The 15,387-nt window shown below is 44.5% G+C and overlaps 1 protein-coding gene across 1 annotated transcript; it reads right to left on the bottom strand.

Moving 5' to 3' along the window:
• Positions 1–1,279: 1,279 nt before the first annotated feature.
• On the bottom strand, positions 1,280–15,369 carry CASC3 (CASC3 exon junction complex subunit). The gene is made up of 14 exons (XM_072646331.1): positions 13,355–15,369; positions 12,513–12,540; positions 12,141–12,178; positions 9,591–9,746; positions 9,349–9,500; positions 8,762–8,938; positions 7,841–8,577; positions 6,469–6,533; positions 6,079–6,193; positions 5,713–5,811; positions 5,223–5,437; positions 3,675–3,797; positions 3,455–3,519; positions 1,280–2,920 (listed from the first exon to the last, which is right to left on the bottom strand). Exons 1-13 carry the CDS (start codon positions 13,736–13,738, stop codon positions 3,496–3,498), a joined length of 2,313 nt encoding a protein of 770 aa, XP_072502432.1. The 5' UTR covers positions 13,739–15,369; the 3' UTR covers positions 1,280–2,920; positions 3,455–3,495.
• Between the last annotated feature and the right edge of the window lie 18 nt (positions 15,370–15,387).

Raw genomic sequence — 15,387 nt, 5'->3', positions numbered from 1 at the left:
CTAAAGGCTTGGACCTTAGCTTTTCCAAAGGAGTTTGGACATGATTACCTAAAGCTAGCTGACCATCCACAAGACCCCTCAATTCTTTCTGCTGAGACACCACGCTGCGAGGGTGCTGAAAGCTAGAGCCTTTGCTGAGCTTGAGTTTCTTCTCGCAAAGCTGGTTACCAGGGCAACAGAGAAATGGGAGCTAACTAAAGAGCTGGGAAAGCAGAAGAGGGGTGTGGGAGCACCTTACGGTCATTCCTCCTTAAGTCTGGCTGTTATCCTGAAATGCTCTCCTCACCCCCTAATAGGGTACATAGTCCATCCTGCAGTGAGCCAAAAAGGAAAAAATAGCCTGAGGAGTGAAGCTTGTGATTCCTCAACAGAGGGCAGAGCTGAGAAGACTTAGATCACTTGATTTTACAGGAGGAAATCATGGAGAAGTTTCGATTTGGGGATGTAGCCCACAGAGCTGGGTCCAGGTAATGCCAGTTCCACACCAGCCTCTAAAGTATACACTCTGAAGCATCCTATGGTAACCACACAGCATGTTAGGGGACAGTGACCTGCACCAGATGATAGGGTTACCTGTTTCCCCTCCTTTTAACCTGCATAAAGAATATAGCTAGAGTAAGTGGATGGAAAAAAAAAAGCCTTGCTCTTTTACCTGTGAAGGTGAGAGTAACCCAACCCTGATTTAGAGGACAAAGCAGTTATACTGCCACCTGGTGACCAATCTTCCAAAGAGGCATCCTGGACACCGACCATATGATCATCACCGGGTACTCTAGGGAACACAAAACTGACTCCTATCCTCTACCCTGAAGCCCTGGGAGTCTCTTGGCAGCTTTGTCTCCCTATCACACCTCTCCACAACCCTGGCATCCCAGGAGGTAGCAGCATGGTCAGAGGAGATACCAAGTCAGGAGCCCATACATAGTGTGAACAAACCTCCTCATTTCTGCATGTCTTAATTCCCTGAGGTTTATGAAGAACAATGTTGATTTCTCTCCAACATTCAAAAACTAAGTATCTGGATGTTGCTTTAAGAACTTAGTCCAATTCAATTATCAGGAGGCAGGACAGTGCAATGGAAAGAGTGATAGTTCTGGAGTTAAAGGACCTGAGTTCAAATTCCCATTTCTATATGGGTGATTTTGGACAAGTCACTTAATCTCTGAACCCCTTAGCTCATCTGTAATTAAATGAGGATCAGACTGAGGTTCCTGCCAACTCTAAATCTATGAATCCCTTCGCATCCCCAGTTAAGACTAATGCAAAACAATCAAGGTAGTCAGATTTCCCATCTAAAATTTATCATCAGGAAGTCACAATGTAGATCACAAATAAACACTCCTCAGAACAACAAAAAATGAAAAAAGAAAACCCCAGAGAAAAACACATGGTTCAATAGACATAACCATCACAGTGTTATAAAGGTCTGGGAGACTGGTCATGTGGCCCTTGGGCTCAAGGCAGCAAGAAAACAGCCTATAAAAGGAGCAAACACCAGTTAGCTTCTAAACGAGTATGTCAGTAGGAAGGAAATGGCTGAGCCCCACCCTGTCCCCCCAAATATACTTTCTGATTGAGCCCATGGCCAAGATGACCTGCAATGACCAAGCCAAGCTGCTGGACAGCAGAAGAGACTAGATAAACAGTGACTATGCCGAGGTGAAATGGCCACTACACTCAGGTTTTGTAGCAGGTTAGGGGCAGCAGCCAAGTGGCCTCTGGCAACTGCATCAATGAAGTCTTCTGTGGAGGCAGATGGGTTAAGTTGCCCTGAGCCCAAGAAGCACCTGGTTACGTTTTGGTCTTCAGCCTGGCTGATATGCTACCTTTTTTTTTTTTTTAATTAAAAGGGAGGCTATCAAAATGGGAGAGGAATTAAGAAGAACGTGCAGGGAGCATTGCACCCAGGTTTCAGGGCCAAGCGGACTGGAGCTACTTGAGAATGTGACCTTCGGCTTAGAGGGTGGCCTTGGTCTGCAGCAAATGGGGGTGGGAGGAGGGAAGCTGAAGAACCTCCAGTTCTTGCCGCCTCATCGAATTGATTTGCCCCAGGCACTATGAAGAGATAGCCCTAAGGAGGGTGATGGGAGGAGAAGGGGAGGATACCATTACTTTACCCTCCCCAATCCCAAGAGCACCAGATCTATTTCCTCTCTCCAAAAGTAGAGAAATTGAATATCTAAACTAAAACCCATCACAGCAGATAGTGGGATCCAAATCCCTAAAAGCTGAAAATGGAAAGTAGGGTACTTCTATTGACCCTGGGCCTTTCTGAATGCTATCCTCTGCTGAGAGCTGTGTCTATAGGGAAGAGTTAGAATTAAAAAACATACAACAAGAGAAACCAACAAAAACAAAAAAATACCAGCTCCTATGAAGACTCTGGGTGGGGAAAGAGCTGGCTGGTACATTCATTATCATCTGGGAGGGACATGGTGGGGAATCTAAAGGGAACCCAGAGGAGTTGGTAAACTGAGTAGAATGAGTTCATTTCATTTTTTTTAAAGGAAAAAGGAAGAATATTAAACAGCAAGCAAAGGTTTTTTCATTGAACATCTTAAACAAGAAAAGGACAAGAAGGTGCCCACCATGGGAGGGAAGGACATTTCAGTCCCAGGGCAGAATGAAAGGAGGGGAAGATCAGCAGCAGAGACATGAGCTTCTAGGTCTAGAGACAAGGGGACATGAGTTGGCTGGCTGACTAGGGCCTTCCCTGCCCTGAGTACAGAAGCCACTCTCACTGGAGAAGAAAGGTGTCCTTATTTTCCCATCAAAGCCTATTCCCAAGAAGAGGGTAAGGCTGCTTTTCATTCTGGGTAACAAGTCTGCTTGCTGATGGGGGCCACAATATCATCAGAGCACTCCCAGCAGCAGGTGGCCTGATGTATCTTTCATCTTCTGAGTTCTCACTTCTGCTGTTCTGAAAGGAGTAGGGAAAAAGGAAGAACCACCACAGCATTAATACACCTTCCTGGTCAACCACAGGATGTTTTCAGAGAGCCAGACAGACCACTAAAGACCATATTCCAGAATGATGAGAATCCTGACACTAAACTCCTAGGACTGATTCTGTTGCAGTATATACCAGGCTCAATTAACCCCTTTCCTGGTAAGGTCTAGATGACCCTTCTCCTGCCCTCCTTTCTGTATCCCAATCCTACTTCGAGCATCATTTCTTCACTCCACCAAGTCTTGCTATGTTAATAACAGCCTCTACTTCTTCAACTCTGCCCCAGGGGTGTCCTAAGTAACAAAGTTAAAGCCAATTCATTAAGGAAACTGCTGGTGGATTCAAGATCCCTTTTGGTTTTTCCCAAGATTTACCAGCTATCCCATGAAACTCCCAACTACAAAAGAGTATTATTGGACATGCTTGAAAGACTAGTAAATATAAGGTTTTTGTTTTTTAAAGCAATAGCATGACAGTATTTCATCAGGTCATGTTTGTACTTACTTTTCATGTGGTGTTAGAGTTAAAGTATTTAGAAATTTAAATTAACTGGAACCTCTGCTTACAACCTGAAATAAAAAATTAAAAAGAATTTGGTATTCGATAAAACCCACTAAGCACTTTTCCCTGGGTGCCCACCCAAGGACAAAGAAAGTACATTGGGGAAAGGAGAGGCACAATGATATGTGGCTGGAACGCTAAGCTAGCCTAGGAGCTACTATACCTCAGGTGGTGGGGGTTTGATGGTGACTGGCTGAGATGTCCGTCTGGGTGGAGAAGGTTTTGGCTGCACCTGTTGCTGAACTGGGTTATAATAGGTTACTCCTCCATACACCTGAGACTGAGCCTAAGGTCCAACATGGCAAGGAAATAAAAGGAAAATGGGTTAATTTAGGCAGAATGGGAACAAAGGTTGACATAAAATAGAATACAAATAGACAATCTTTAGGAATTATGAAGGTTTCTAAGCAATCGTTCAAAAATGATTTACTTTTTTGCTCGTTAGGCTGTTTCCTATATTTGAGTTGGCTTCCTACTACATTAGATTATGTGTTTATAGGGCAGGTAGGTGGCACCATAGTGCAGAGAGCACCAGCCCTGGAGTCACGAAGACCCAAATTCAAATCCAGCCTCAGACACTTACTAGCTATGTCACTGTGGGCAAGTCACTTAACCCCAACTGCCTCCACAAGAAGGAAGGACGGAAGGAAGGAAGGGAGAAAGAGAGAAAGGAAAAAAAGAAAAGAAAAAGAGAGAGATTATGTGATTACCACCTACTTCAATTAAGATGTCCTAAGTACCTGACCAGGAATCTCAGAACTGTAAAACTTCAAGCCACCTAGTCCAACTGGTCCCTGAATAAGACCTCCTCCAGCAAATTGTTATGAGTGGTCACTCCTGCCTTCCCTTGAAGAACTCCACTGAAGGAGAAAACATTACCTCCCAAAGCAGCCCATTCTACCTAAAGATAGTTTCTAGAAAGTTTCTTGTTATACTAAACCTAAATCCACCTGTCCGAAACTTCCACCCATTGCTCTTACTTCTGCCTTTGGAGGGCAAAGCAAGTCTCTTCTTCTCCTAATTATAACCCTTTAAATACTTGAAGACAGGTATCACTGCCCTTTCCCCCTCCAAGCTAAGCATCGCCAGGTCCTTCAGTCGGTCCTCAAATGGCAATGTTTTTGGGCTCTTAATAACCTGATCACACTCTTTTGGAGGCTCTTTGGCTTATTAGCCTTCCCCACAACTGTGGAGGTCAATGTTCTAAGGCTAGGGTATATATCAAGTAGTCACTCCTTCTTCTGAAATTTCAAAAAACTTTGTTCCTTGTTCACTTTTTCACCATCCCGCCCTGCTCAATAGCTTCGGCTGTGTCTTATTTTCCCTACTAGACTAAGCTGCAACTACTTCTTATTTATCTTCATCATATCCATGGCAACACCTGATGTGAGACATCTTGGCACACAGGTGTTTGATAAATATCTTGAATGAATATAGATGAGAAAATGTCATACAGTTTAAGAGAAAACATTATCTATTTATTGTGTGAAGGGCATTCTGGCCCTGAATGGATCCTGCCACTAACCAAAAATCTTAAATGGAAAAACAATAAAAGGAATTGGATAGAGACTAAGAAGTGAGACAATGAGGAGACTGGACTATCACAGGATGTCTTAGTCCCTTACAAATCCTGAGATTTATCAAAGAAGCTGCTTCTCCTCATCATCATGGGCAATTTGAGGACAATGTTACAATCTGCTAGTTACCTTACCTGGGTATTAGGGTACAGGTGAGGAGGTGGGGGAGGGGGCAGTGCCCCTGGGGCATAGGGATAGCTGGGACTGCCGAAGTTCATGACACCTGGAGTAGAGAAGTAGGTAGGGGCAAGCAGCTGCTGGGGTGGTGGCTGTCCGGGGGACATGGACACTGGTGGGGGGTACAGACCCGGATTAGGCAGAGGTGCTGGAGTCTGATGGGGATGTAAACCTAGAAAGAAAGAATGGAACAAATATTGAAGAAGGGAAGAGAACGCTGTTTTTCACAGTTCCTAAATCTGCTGCTAAATCCCACAAACAGGGATGAGAAATAACGTTACTTTCCTAATTTATTCAAGACTGTTCCAAGAGAATATTAGATTGTGGTCTCTCTCTTTAAGAAATGGGAAAGGTTTGGATCACACAAAGCAGACCCCAGGATGTCTCATGTACTCTGCTCTTACAACTCCCTTTTTGCTAAAAGAGAAATTAGAGGTACAAACTTACCAGGGTGAGGGAGATGCATTTCTGGCTGTACAATCATGCCCTGAGGAGGCATCGGGGTAGGGCTGTCACTGTGGGTGTAGATTGGTCCCTGGAACTGCACTGCAAAATATCACAGGGGAATTCACTAATAGGGATTCTCATTCCCAATGTCACATGGGCAAAGTTCCTTCCTTTCCCTCTTGTAAAGGTTTTCTTAGTGTTCTATCTGGGAAAACAGAATAGGCAACTTCCTGATGCCCACATTCAAGTGTTGAAGGGAATAAGCTATCCAAGAATCTATTCTCAATTCAGAGAATTGAGCATTTTGATATCATTATCAGCACTTTGATAAGAAGCCTAGTTCTAAGAGGAAGTCTTGAAACTCACATGTGTCATAGTAGTGCCCTTCCATGATACTGATGTGCACAGGTGGGGCCGGTGGTTCAGGGACAGGTCTCTGACGCTGGGATGAATATCGTTTGGCTCGACTGCCCTGAACACTCTGAAAGAGAGAATACCGAAGGCTAGGTGAAGGCTAGGTCTTATAGTCCTATCTCTAGTCCACCCACCAGCTTAGTAAAAACTGTCCAACAGACAACAAAGTCTATTAGCTGAAAAAAAAAAAAAAGGCCCTTCCTGGACATCCCAGAGACAGCAGAGTGAGAGCCTGCAAGGATTACTTCTTTGGTCCTATCAATGCTATAGTTTGGGTTAAAAGACTGTGCCAACTGCAAACTAAACTCGTCCCCCCTCTCATTTCCCATCCCTGTTCTTTACCATTTCTTCCATACGGTTAAACTGAGGTGGAGGGCCTGCTCCCAGGTGCATATGATTGGGAATACCTGAAATACACAAAAATTTGTTCACTGGAGAATAGAAGACACAAACACAGCACTCCAGGATGATACCAGGCAAGGGTGAGGGTGGTGGTGGTGTAGACTCCAGCACTGGCAACAGCACTTTCATGTTGAACTAAAGAAAATCCCTTCAAACATTTCTTCTTCCTGTTAATACTGGTATTAGCAAATTTACTACCTAATCCTGTTATTATGACATATCAATGAGGACCTCTTGAAAAATGAATTCAGTGCCCTGGCCAATTCTGGAATGTTTTGTTTGACTATACATGTTTTAATGTTTTGTTTTTTCTTTCGTGTGGGGGAATGGGGGGTGAAAGGGACAGAGAAGAGATGGGAGGGAGAGAACAAAGAAAATTTTTTAAACTTTAAATTTTCATTTTTTAAATGAAAAAAAATTAGAAAAAAAGAAAGAGTCCAGTAAGGAAGCACATGTTTAAATCTTTTCTTATGAATATTTCACTGCAAAAACCTTAGGCTGCAATAGTTAGCTCATTACAACAAAACAGGCCAAAACAGTTTGGAGGGCATATTTTGTCAATTTACTTAATCTGTCTACATCCTAGATCTGGAGGGCTTAGGTAGGTCTTTCTCAGCTGGAGTAAATCATCTAAGTTAGAGTAAGTAAAGGTTCTATTGAGCTCCTGATTGCAAGAGAAGCACATCTGAAGACAGACGCGCTTTACTCCTTGCCAATTTTCTAGTCCCAACCAAGACAAAAATTCTATATCTTGTTTGGGTAGGAGCTGCTACAAATCTCATCTGAAAAGTGAATGGATGAGGGTTCCTAAACTCTAAACTGTAGTGAGACACTTTCAAGAACCAAAGAAGTCACTCATATCCAGCCACCTAGTGGCTGAGGAGGGACTGAAATGACCACTGGAGGGCACACTTTAGCAGTTGGGAAGGCCTGACTTGTTCCTAAGCATGAAGACTGACTGCAAAAGATAGGATGTTCTTCCAAATCCTAACTCAAACTTAAGAGAGTAGTTTCTACCTTAGAGAACCAGCCTCTATCATTAGCTTAAAAAGACAAGACTCTTCCTCTTTATCCACAGTAATCAATTATACAGCTCTAAATACTAGAAGTGAATACTGTGAAAAAATCAATACTTTCTTAAAATACACAAATACCATGGTGCTTGAGAGTACCAGGCTAAATAAATGATGGTCATGGAGACTTAATCACTGATATTAGCCCAGACATCTCTCATCTTCAAGATTTCCATGTCCCATCATCTAACTTTCCTGAGGCAAAGAAAAAGCTGGTCATCCATCTTTGAGTTACTTACCTCGAAGCTCCCTTGGTTGTAAGAACTGAGGCTGCCCTGGGCTCCAATTTTGTTCAGTCAGATTCAACTGAGTCATGTCTTGCTCAAGTTCTCCTGTGCTGGAATCCACTGGGGCCTCCCAATTCCCAGTCTTTGAAGGTGGTGGTGGTGGTGGTGGTGGTGGTGGTGGTGGTGGTGATGCTGGAGGTGGTGGGGTAGTTGGGGGGGGTGGAGGTGCAGGGGCCAGCCCCTCTGCAGGAGGTGGCACTTCCTCTGCCAACTTGCTTGCATCTCCAGCTTTGTTTCTGGATCGTCTTGCTCGAGAGTAGGACTTCTTCTCAATGGGTCTGTCTGGGGGGGGTGGCACAGTTTCAGGGGCAGCAGGAGGAGGCTCTGAAGCTGCTTCCTCTTTTTCAGGGCTGCCAAGCATACGAGAAGACTCCATATCGGGGGATGGGTCCCTAGCTGGGGTATACTCCAGGCGCCGAGAACGATAACCATTTTCATGTTTGACAGAGTCACTAGAACGAAAGCTATGTGGCCCACCATTTTCTGCAGACCTAAATCCAGTCCTTCCTTCCTTATAGCCCCCAGCTCGAGAGAAGTTCCTAGATGTAGGCATTCTGCCTGTACCAGCAGCATTACGATTGATGAATGTTCTTGGTGGCAAGGAAGAGCCCCCAGAGCCCTGGTGACGGGGAGGCTTGTTTGGCCGATCATTGCCCCAGTTCGGCTCCCTCTGTGGAGAGCTTCCAAACCTGGAAGAATAGAAACAAAAAACCATTAAAACCTAGTGATGAAAGGGATGACCTCCTGTGGATTATAGGACCGTATCTTCTTCAGTGGTGCTACAATTTCTGACTCCATGAATGGTGGCAGTAAAGAACTGAAAGCCCCATACCTGAAATTTTTCAACAGTCCTTACTTCAAGTCATTCCTCACCTGGGTTTGCGGATTCTCCGGGGTTTGATATCATCAGGGTTGTGAGCTGATCTAATATCGTAACCATAGAGGGCTATGAGTTCCTGCCGAGACTTGGGTGCTTGTTCATCTTCTCTGAACTTGTCATGTTCCCAACGGCCCTCATCCTTCCACAGCTTCCGCTGACGTCCTTTGGGTCTAGACAAAAAGGAGAGTATTTCTGGCTTGCAGGGCCTACCAAGCTCAAAGTTTGAAAAGGCATGGTGTTTCCCCTGAGAAGAGCTACAGTATTGATGGAGGAAAATAAACATCACCTGACTTGGTCTCCCAGCCTCCGAGTCAAAGCAGGTAGGCCTCTCAGAGATCAGGGCAATACCAATGCCAAGTCCCTTTATTAGACTATAAACTCTACAAAGGGAAGGACCACATCTTATCTAAACTTTGCAACTTCCTCAGGCACTTAAGAAATCTTTGTTGAGTAAACAGTTCTTTGGAATATAGCCTGCTAGTTCAGCTGTAACAACATTTTTAAAAATAAAATCTGTACAGAATCTCAAGTCTCTATATGCATTTCTCCTAAAACAGAGAAGCTTCCTCCTAAGTGTTACCTGACTTCTTCTTCTTGAGTTTGGCCTCTGAGGTCATGTTCAAAGAAGAGCCCTTTCCTGGGGATATAGGCAGGATTCTTCCGATCTTCATCATCATCCAAATGCTTTGGAACCTTTTTACCCACCTTGTTTTCTACAGGTTCTGTGCTCTCCTAAAAGGCAAGCAAAAGGGCTCTTTATTTCTCCAAGCTAGGGATAATTCATCTGGTCCCGAAATGCAACGTCCCCTAGTGGGTACCTACTTGCCCATCTCCGCTTTGTCTCTCGCCAGTCACAGTGCCTTTAGGGTCAGGTTTTTCTTCTCCCTTCTCTTCTTTTGCCAAAGAATTAGCAGCATCATTACCTTCTGACTTAATCTCCACCTTGGAACTTTCCTCTTCACTGTATTCTTCCTCTCCCTAAAAAGACATTGTACTTGTTATTTCTTAAGGAGAAATCAGGAAGAACTTGTATCTTGCGAAACCAATCTTTTTGATAAGCTCCAATAGCATACTCAATTGATGTTGAAAGCTGAATACTTTTCTTATCTCCTTGCAACTTCTCATCTGCCAAACTGGAGCAAGAAGCTTTATGAAAGTGAAATGCCAGATTTTAGGGTTTTTAGAATTCACTCTAGGAGCTAAGACATATTAGACATTCAACAAAGAATTATCAACTGATTAATTATCTCTCTAGATAAGCTGTTCTCTGTTTGGTTTTTTTTGGGGGGGGGGAAAACAAGTGGGATTAAGTGATTTGTCCAGGGTAACACAGCTAGTATCTGAGGTCACATTTGAATTCAGGTCCTTTTGACTCTAGGGCCAGTGCTCTATTCACTGTACTACCTCGCTGTTTCCTGATATCAGGTGCTCTTAACTTGGAGTCTGTTAACTTGTTTTTAGAAAATATTTTTAAAAATGTATTTCAGTAGTATTGGTTTCCTTTGTAATCATGTATACATATATATCATATATATACATATATCATACACATATCTTTATGAAAATGCATTTAAAAACATTCTGAGAAGGGGTTCATATACTTCACCAGACTGCCAAAGGGGGCCATAATACAAGAAAGCTTAAAAATCTCTGCTTCAGATCAATTAACTAGTGCTTACAAAATTGTTCTGTGGAAGCTTCAGGCACAAAGCAAGAATTCTCCCTTTTGGTCTAGAACATTTTAACTGGAAAGAACAGATGCTAAAAATGTCCACAAAATGAGTAAATAATATTCACTATTCAACAGCATCATAAGTTTAATAGACTTTCTGGAAAAGTCCCATAACTTTAAGGAGTCTTTCTTCCTACATGTAGCTGACAAGAGGTCAGCTCTCCTTCATTCCCTAAATGGATGGCTAACATCCACTTTTCTGTCTGGTACTACATTCCCTACCAATTCTTATCTTGAGCGCTTAAAAATCCTGCTTGATGTACCTGTGACCTTTCTTCACTGCCCCCCATATGGGGGAGGGGGGGAGTCTAGATCTTTGCTTTGATTAGAATCAACACCCTAAAAGAGTATTTGCATGATTAATGAGGTAACTGTTTTACACAATCTCCAGTCTGCAGCTGAAATGAGATGGCTCTTTTATTCAGGATTCAGAAACTAATTTTGTTTCCAAAATACAAAGGAAGGACACAAATAGTACAGTGTTGAGGACAGTCCAAACTATACCACCAAACTGAAACCCAACTAAAACCAAAATGATGCTGTAGAGCTCCACAGCTTCACCTTTCCTGTTGGTCAGCACCTCCAACAATAAGAGTCAGCTCAGGTTTTCACATTTACAATAAATATCCTTCATTGCGAAGGCTTACACTCAAGGTACACACAAGAATCCCAGGGAATAAAATAAGCTATGAAAGCTGCATCTCATCATGACCAAGAGGCATTGTGTAGCTGTGGGAAAAGCACTCACTGGACCTGCAATCAGAAAAGACCTGGCTTCAGATCTCACTTCTGACACTCATTTGTCATCTGATCAAAGGCAAGTCACTTATGTCTCTGAATCTCAATTTCCTATCTCAGTAAAGAGGGCAAGATACCTATTTTAGAGAATGAAATGCAAATATGTTTCAGGTTGCCCCACAACTCTTAAAAGTATAACAGTAGAGGGAGAAAGAATTTGGAACTCAAAAATTTGTTCAAAATTATTTTTACAAGTAAATCCCACTTTTTGAGGGAAGGCTTTCCTAGTCACTCTTAATACTAGTGACTTCCTTCTAAGAGCATCTCTAATTTACCCTGTATCTTTTTATGTACATGGTTGTTCTCATGTTGTCTCCTCATATAAAAATCCTTGAAGGCAACGACTGTGTTTTTGTATTTCTTTGTATCTCTGAAGCTTAGCCTAGTGCCTCGAATATATCAGGTACTCAAAAAACCCTTGTTGACATGACTCCTATCAACCAAAAAAAAAATTGTTTCTTATGTGTAACTGGGGAAAAACTAAAATATTTAATTTTTAAAAATTATCACAGCAATTCTTATTATTTTATGCCAAGTTACGCTCAGAGAAGCCAGGCATGCTTATGACATCCAATGGATATTTTAACCTGGAATTCCTAATCACATTGAAGACATGCCTATAACTGATGTCTGCAGCACTGATTGAACACTCTAACAATCAGTAACACTCAGATTATGTCACTGCCAAACCCTTCAAGAAACACTGTGACAGTAGCTTTGTATACAATGTATTCAATGGATAATTAATTTGACTTGCAGAATTTGTAAGAGCTGTATCCATACTCTAAAATGTTTGTTCATATACTACCAAAAATACAAACGTACAAAAATGTTGCACTCACTTCTGAATCCTCTGCACTTTCATAATCGGAGAGAACAGCTGAAAGGAAAAAAGAAATCAGAGGTCAAACAAAGTAGGTATAAACACACATACTATCCACAGGGTGACCCAATAAAGTTGCGGGCTTACTGGGGACAAACTCTCTTTGCCATTACAATTTAGTTCAAGAGCTATGGAAAACAGAGGATGCAAGGAGCTTAAGATGAGGAAATAGCCACATCCAAGATAGCAATCTCAGGAAAGGTAGGTTGTTACAGGTAGGTAATTGGAGAGCATGTTTGTATGTGGGAGTGAGGTTGATATCAAGTTTGCATGTGGGAGTGAGGTTGATATCAATCATCAGCCCAATGAGGGCAGAGTAGCCCCTACTCACCATCTCCTTCTATGCAGTCTTCACTTTCCTAGATTACAAAAAAAAAAAATAGGGTAACGACCATAGTTCTGCACTGAAATTCACCACTTCTACATTTCTCCCACCTACCTATGGGCTTCCCTTGACAATAAAATGAGATACTTGTAAAGCAGGAAAGCTACAGGAATACTGTTGGTTTTGGTTGGGTTTGGTTGGTTGGGTCCCACTCTACACCACCCCATTTGGGGTTTGCTTGCCAAGGATACTGGAGTGGTTTGCCATTTCCTTCTCCAGCTCATTTTACAGATGAGGAAACTGAGGCAAACAAGGTTAAGTGACTTGCCCAGAGTCCCACATCTAGTAAGTGTCTGAAGTGGGATTTGAACTCAGGTCTTCCTGAATCCAGGTCTCTTTCTCTATCCACTTTAACAACAGACTTCCCCATGAGGATGCTGGCTATTATTATTAACTGTTATAAAAACAGAAGGATGGGCAGGAGCTCCAGAAGGGGGAAGCAAACCTGAAGTCATCAACTACGAGATGAACCTGTGGTTGGGAGAACCGGTGGAGCGGGGGAGGGAGGGAGGGATGGGGCAAGACAAGTATGGGCACACCCCCTCCCTCTTTTTTTCAAACCCATGGAGCGGCAGAGAAAAATTCGATCTAGTCCTCTAGACCCCCTGGTGAAATGAAAACTCCGCAGTGGGACTTCTGGGGCCAAGCCCGCGGACCACCCCCATCGCGTCCCTTCCCCTCCCCCTCCCCGCAGGCCCCGCCCCTCCTCCTCCGCTCTTCCCCGTCCCTCCGCCCCCGCCCGTCGCTCCTCGATCGGCCTGGACCGGCCCTGCGCCCCGCTCACTTACACACTCCGACTCGTCGGGGCTCCGGAGGCCGCCTCCCTCCGTTCGCCGCGAGTTGAGGCCCCCGGATCGGCCCCCGCGCAGCGAGGACGAGGACCCTCCGCCGGCCCCGCCGCCTCCGCCGCCGCCCCGGGAACCGGCGCTGTCCGAACCCGAGGCTCCAGACTCCTCGTCCTCCGTGTCCTGCGAGGCGCGCTGCCGCCGTCGGTCCGCCATCTTGCGGAGAACCGACCCCCGTCCGGGCTTCCGCGCTCCCTCGCTCGATCGCGAGTTACTCGATTCCCCCCCGCCGCCCGCCAGCCTGTCTGCCGCGCCCGTTCGCAGGGGCCGCTGGGAGACCGAAGCTCGACAGAGGACGAGAGCGGACGAGACTACAAAACCCAGCATGCTCTGCGCCAAGAGCCCATCGTCCCGCTTCGCTTCCGGTCTCGTGGGGGCGCTCGGCCACTTGAAACCAGCGTGTTTCTAAAGGCTGGGGCGAGGACCAGTGGCGCAGTGATGGTTTTGTCTGTGTGCGTGTGTAGGGGGCGGAGAGTTGTTACTCTCAGAGCGCTTGCGCGCACGGGCCCCAGCCTTCCGGGCAGCATTTCTGCCTGCCAAAGAGGAACTAGCCGGCCCTCCTCCTGTGCAGAGACCTCCCCGCCCCACTCCGGCCATCTTCTCAGCCAGACTGTCTAGGGCTGGAAGCTTGGAGAAGCCGTTTGCGGGCTTTGAACACCGCGATTCCAGACTGCCATCCACCTTCCTCTGTCTGTAAAAGAATGCTCTCCCATCTCCCCCTGAAAGACATCCCCCCACCAGGGACGCCGGAGCGGTTCCGAGAGGCCGAGTCTGCCGGCGAGCTGAGCCAAGGTCCAAGGAAGCCCCGTTGTTTTTAAAGAGCTCAGTCCTCCTGGAGTATCTGCATGGGTCTGCGGGTGCAGGTGGAGGTGGCTTTAGGTTGATGCCTCCTCGTAGCCCCGCCTTACCTTCCTATTCCATGGTCTGCACCCCCCCACCCCCCCACGGGCAAAGGCTGCGCATAGAACAAGGTGGGGGACTTCGGTGGGTGCCATTGCCCGGCTTGGAGCTGTCCAAGCTAGTCCGATTTTCCCTTTTTCCCATTATTGACTGAGTAGTCTTTATGCCTCTTTTTCAGGTCACAATTGGAGATCTGTGTGTGTAGTGGATAGGCCAGTCTTGGAATCTGGAAGACCTGGGTTCAAGTGCTGCTGCTGACCCTCCCCTGGCAAACTTTTTTTTTTAAGTTTTAAGTTGAACAACAGTTCCTGATAAGCTGCTGATTATAGCACTTTACAAGTTATCACATACGATCTGGTCCTGATGATCAATGGAGGGAGTTTGTCTACAGATTTCCCATTAAAATAAAGCAATAGGTCTGCCCCAAAACATGTGTTTCTTTGCCCTTTGGGTCACCTTCAGTTTATCTTTCAGGAAGTATAGTATTTCTAGATTTAGAAACATAAAACACCATTGAAGAAACACTGATATTAAAAAAAATAAAAACTTTTTGCACCGTGTTAACAGTTCCGAATTATTCAAAGCATTATGGCAAGCTCCCAAACACAACCAAGGGAACTGACCGGTCGTAAGGTGGACAAAGGGAATTTTTCATCCATCTTAAGTTTGCATATGTTGATTATTAGGCCTACCTCTTGGGTACTTATAAATCTCATAAATGAGGCCCTGAAATATTCTGAGATTTAATGTAATCAGCTCATTATCTACACACAAGAGCCTCTAGAAAACAGGATTCTAAACCATTTGGACCTTACATGACAGTGAACACCTTCTAGGGAACATACCTACACGGTCTTATGTCTTGACTTTAATAATCAGGAGATCACTGAACAGTGGTTTCTGTGGTTGCATTTGTCAAGGAATCTGATGTGATCTTAAACATAAATACAAGAGACTCACGCACAAAGGGAACAAACACAAGACCAGAAGAATGAAACACATGCTGCACCCCAGGCAGCCAGCAGAAGTGGTACTTTTGTAAAAACAGGAAAAACAATGGCTGTTTTTTCTATTTT

The sequence above is a fragment of the Notamacropus eugenii genome, chromosome 2, assembly GCF_028372415.1.
Source record: "Notamacropus eugenii isolate mMacEug1 chromosome 2, mMacEug1.pri_v2, whole genome shotgun sequence".
Classification (NCBI taxonomy): domain Eukaryota; kingdom Metazoa; phylum Chordata; class Mammalia; order Diprotodontia; family Macropodidae; genus Notamacropus; species Notamacropus eugenii.
The sequence above is the reverse complement of the archived record's forward strand: the minus strand, read 5'-3'. Positions and strand labels throughout refer to the sequence as shown.

What these genes read in the sequence shown, in the direction of transcription:
- CASC3 (XM_072646331.1), bottom strand. Translation starts at nt 13,738, where the DNA reads ATGCTGGGTTTTGTAGTCTCGTCCGCTCTCGTCCTCTGTCGAGCTTCG. An exon ending in GCCCCGACGAGTCGGAGTGT is followed by an intron (nt 12,541 to 13,354) that starts GTAAGTGAGCGG and finishes TTTGTAATCTAG; the next exon opens with GAAAGTGAAGACTGCATAGA. An exon ending in TCAAACCCCCACCACCTGAG is followed by an intron (nt 3,520 to 3,674) that starts GTATAGTAGCTC and finishes TTTTTATTTCAG; the next exon opens with GTTGTAAGCAGAGGTTCCAG.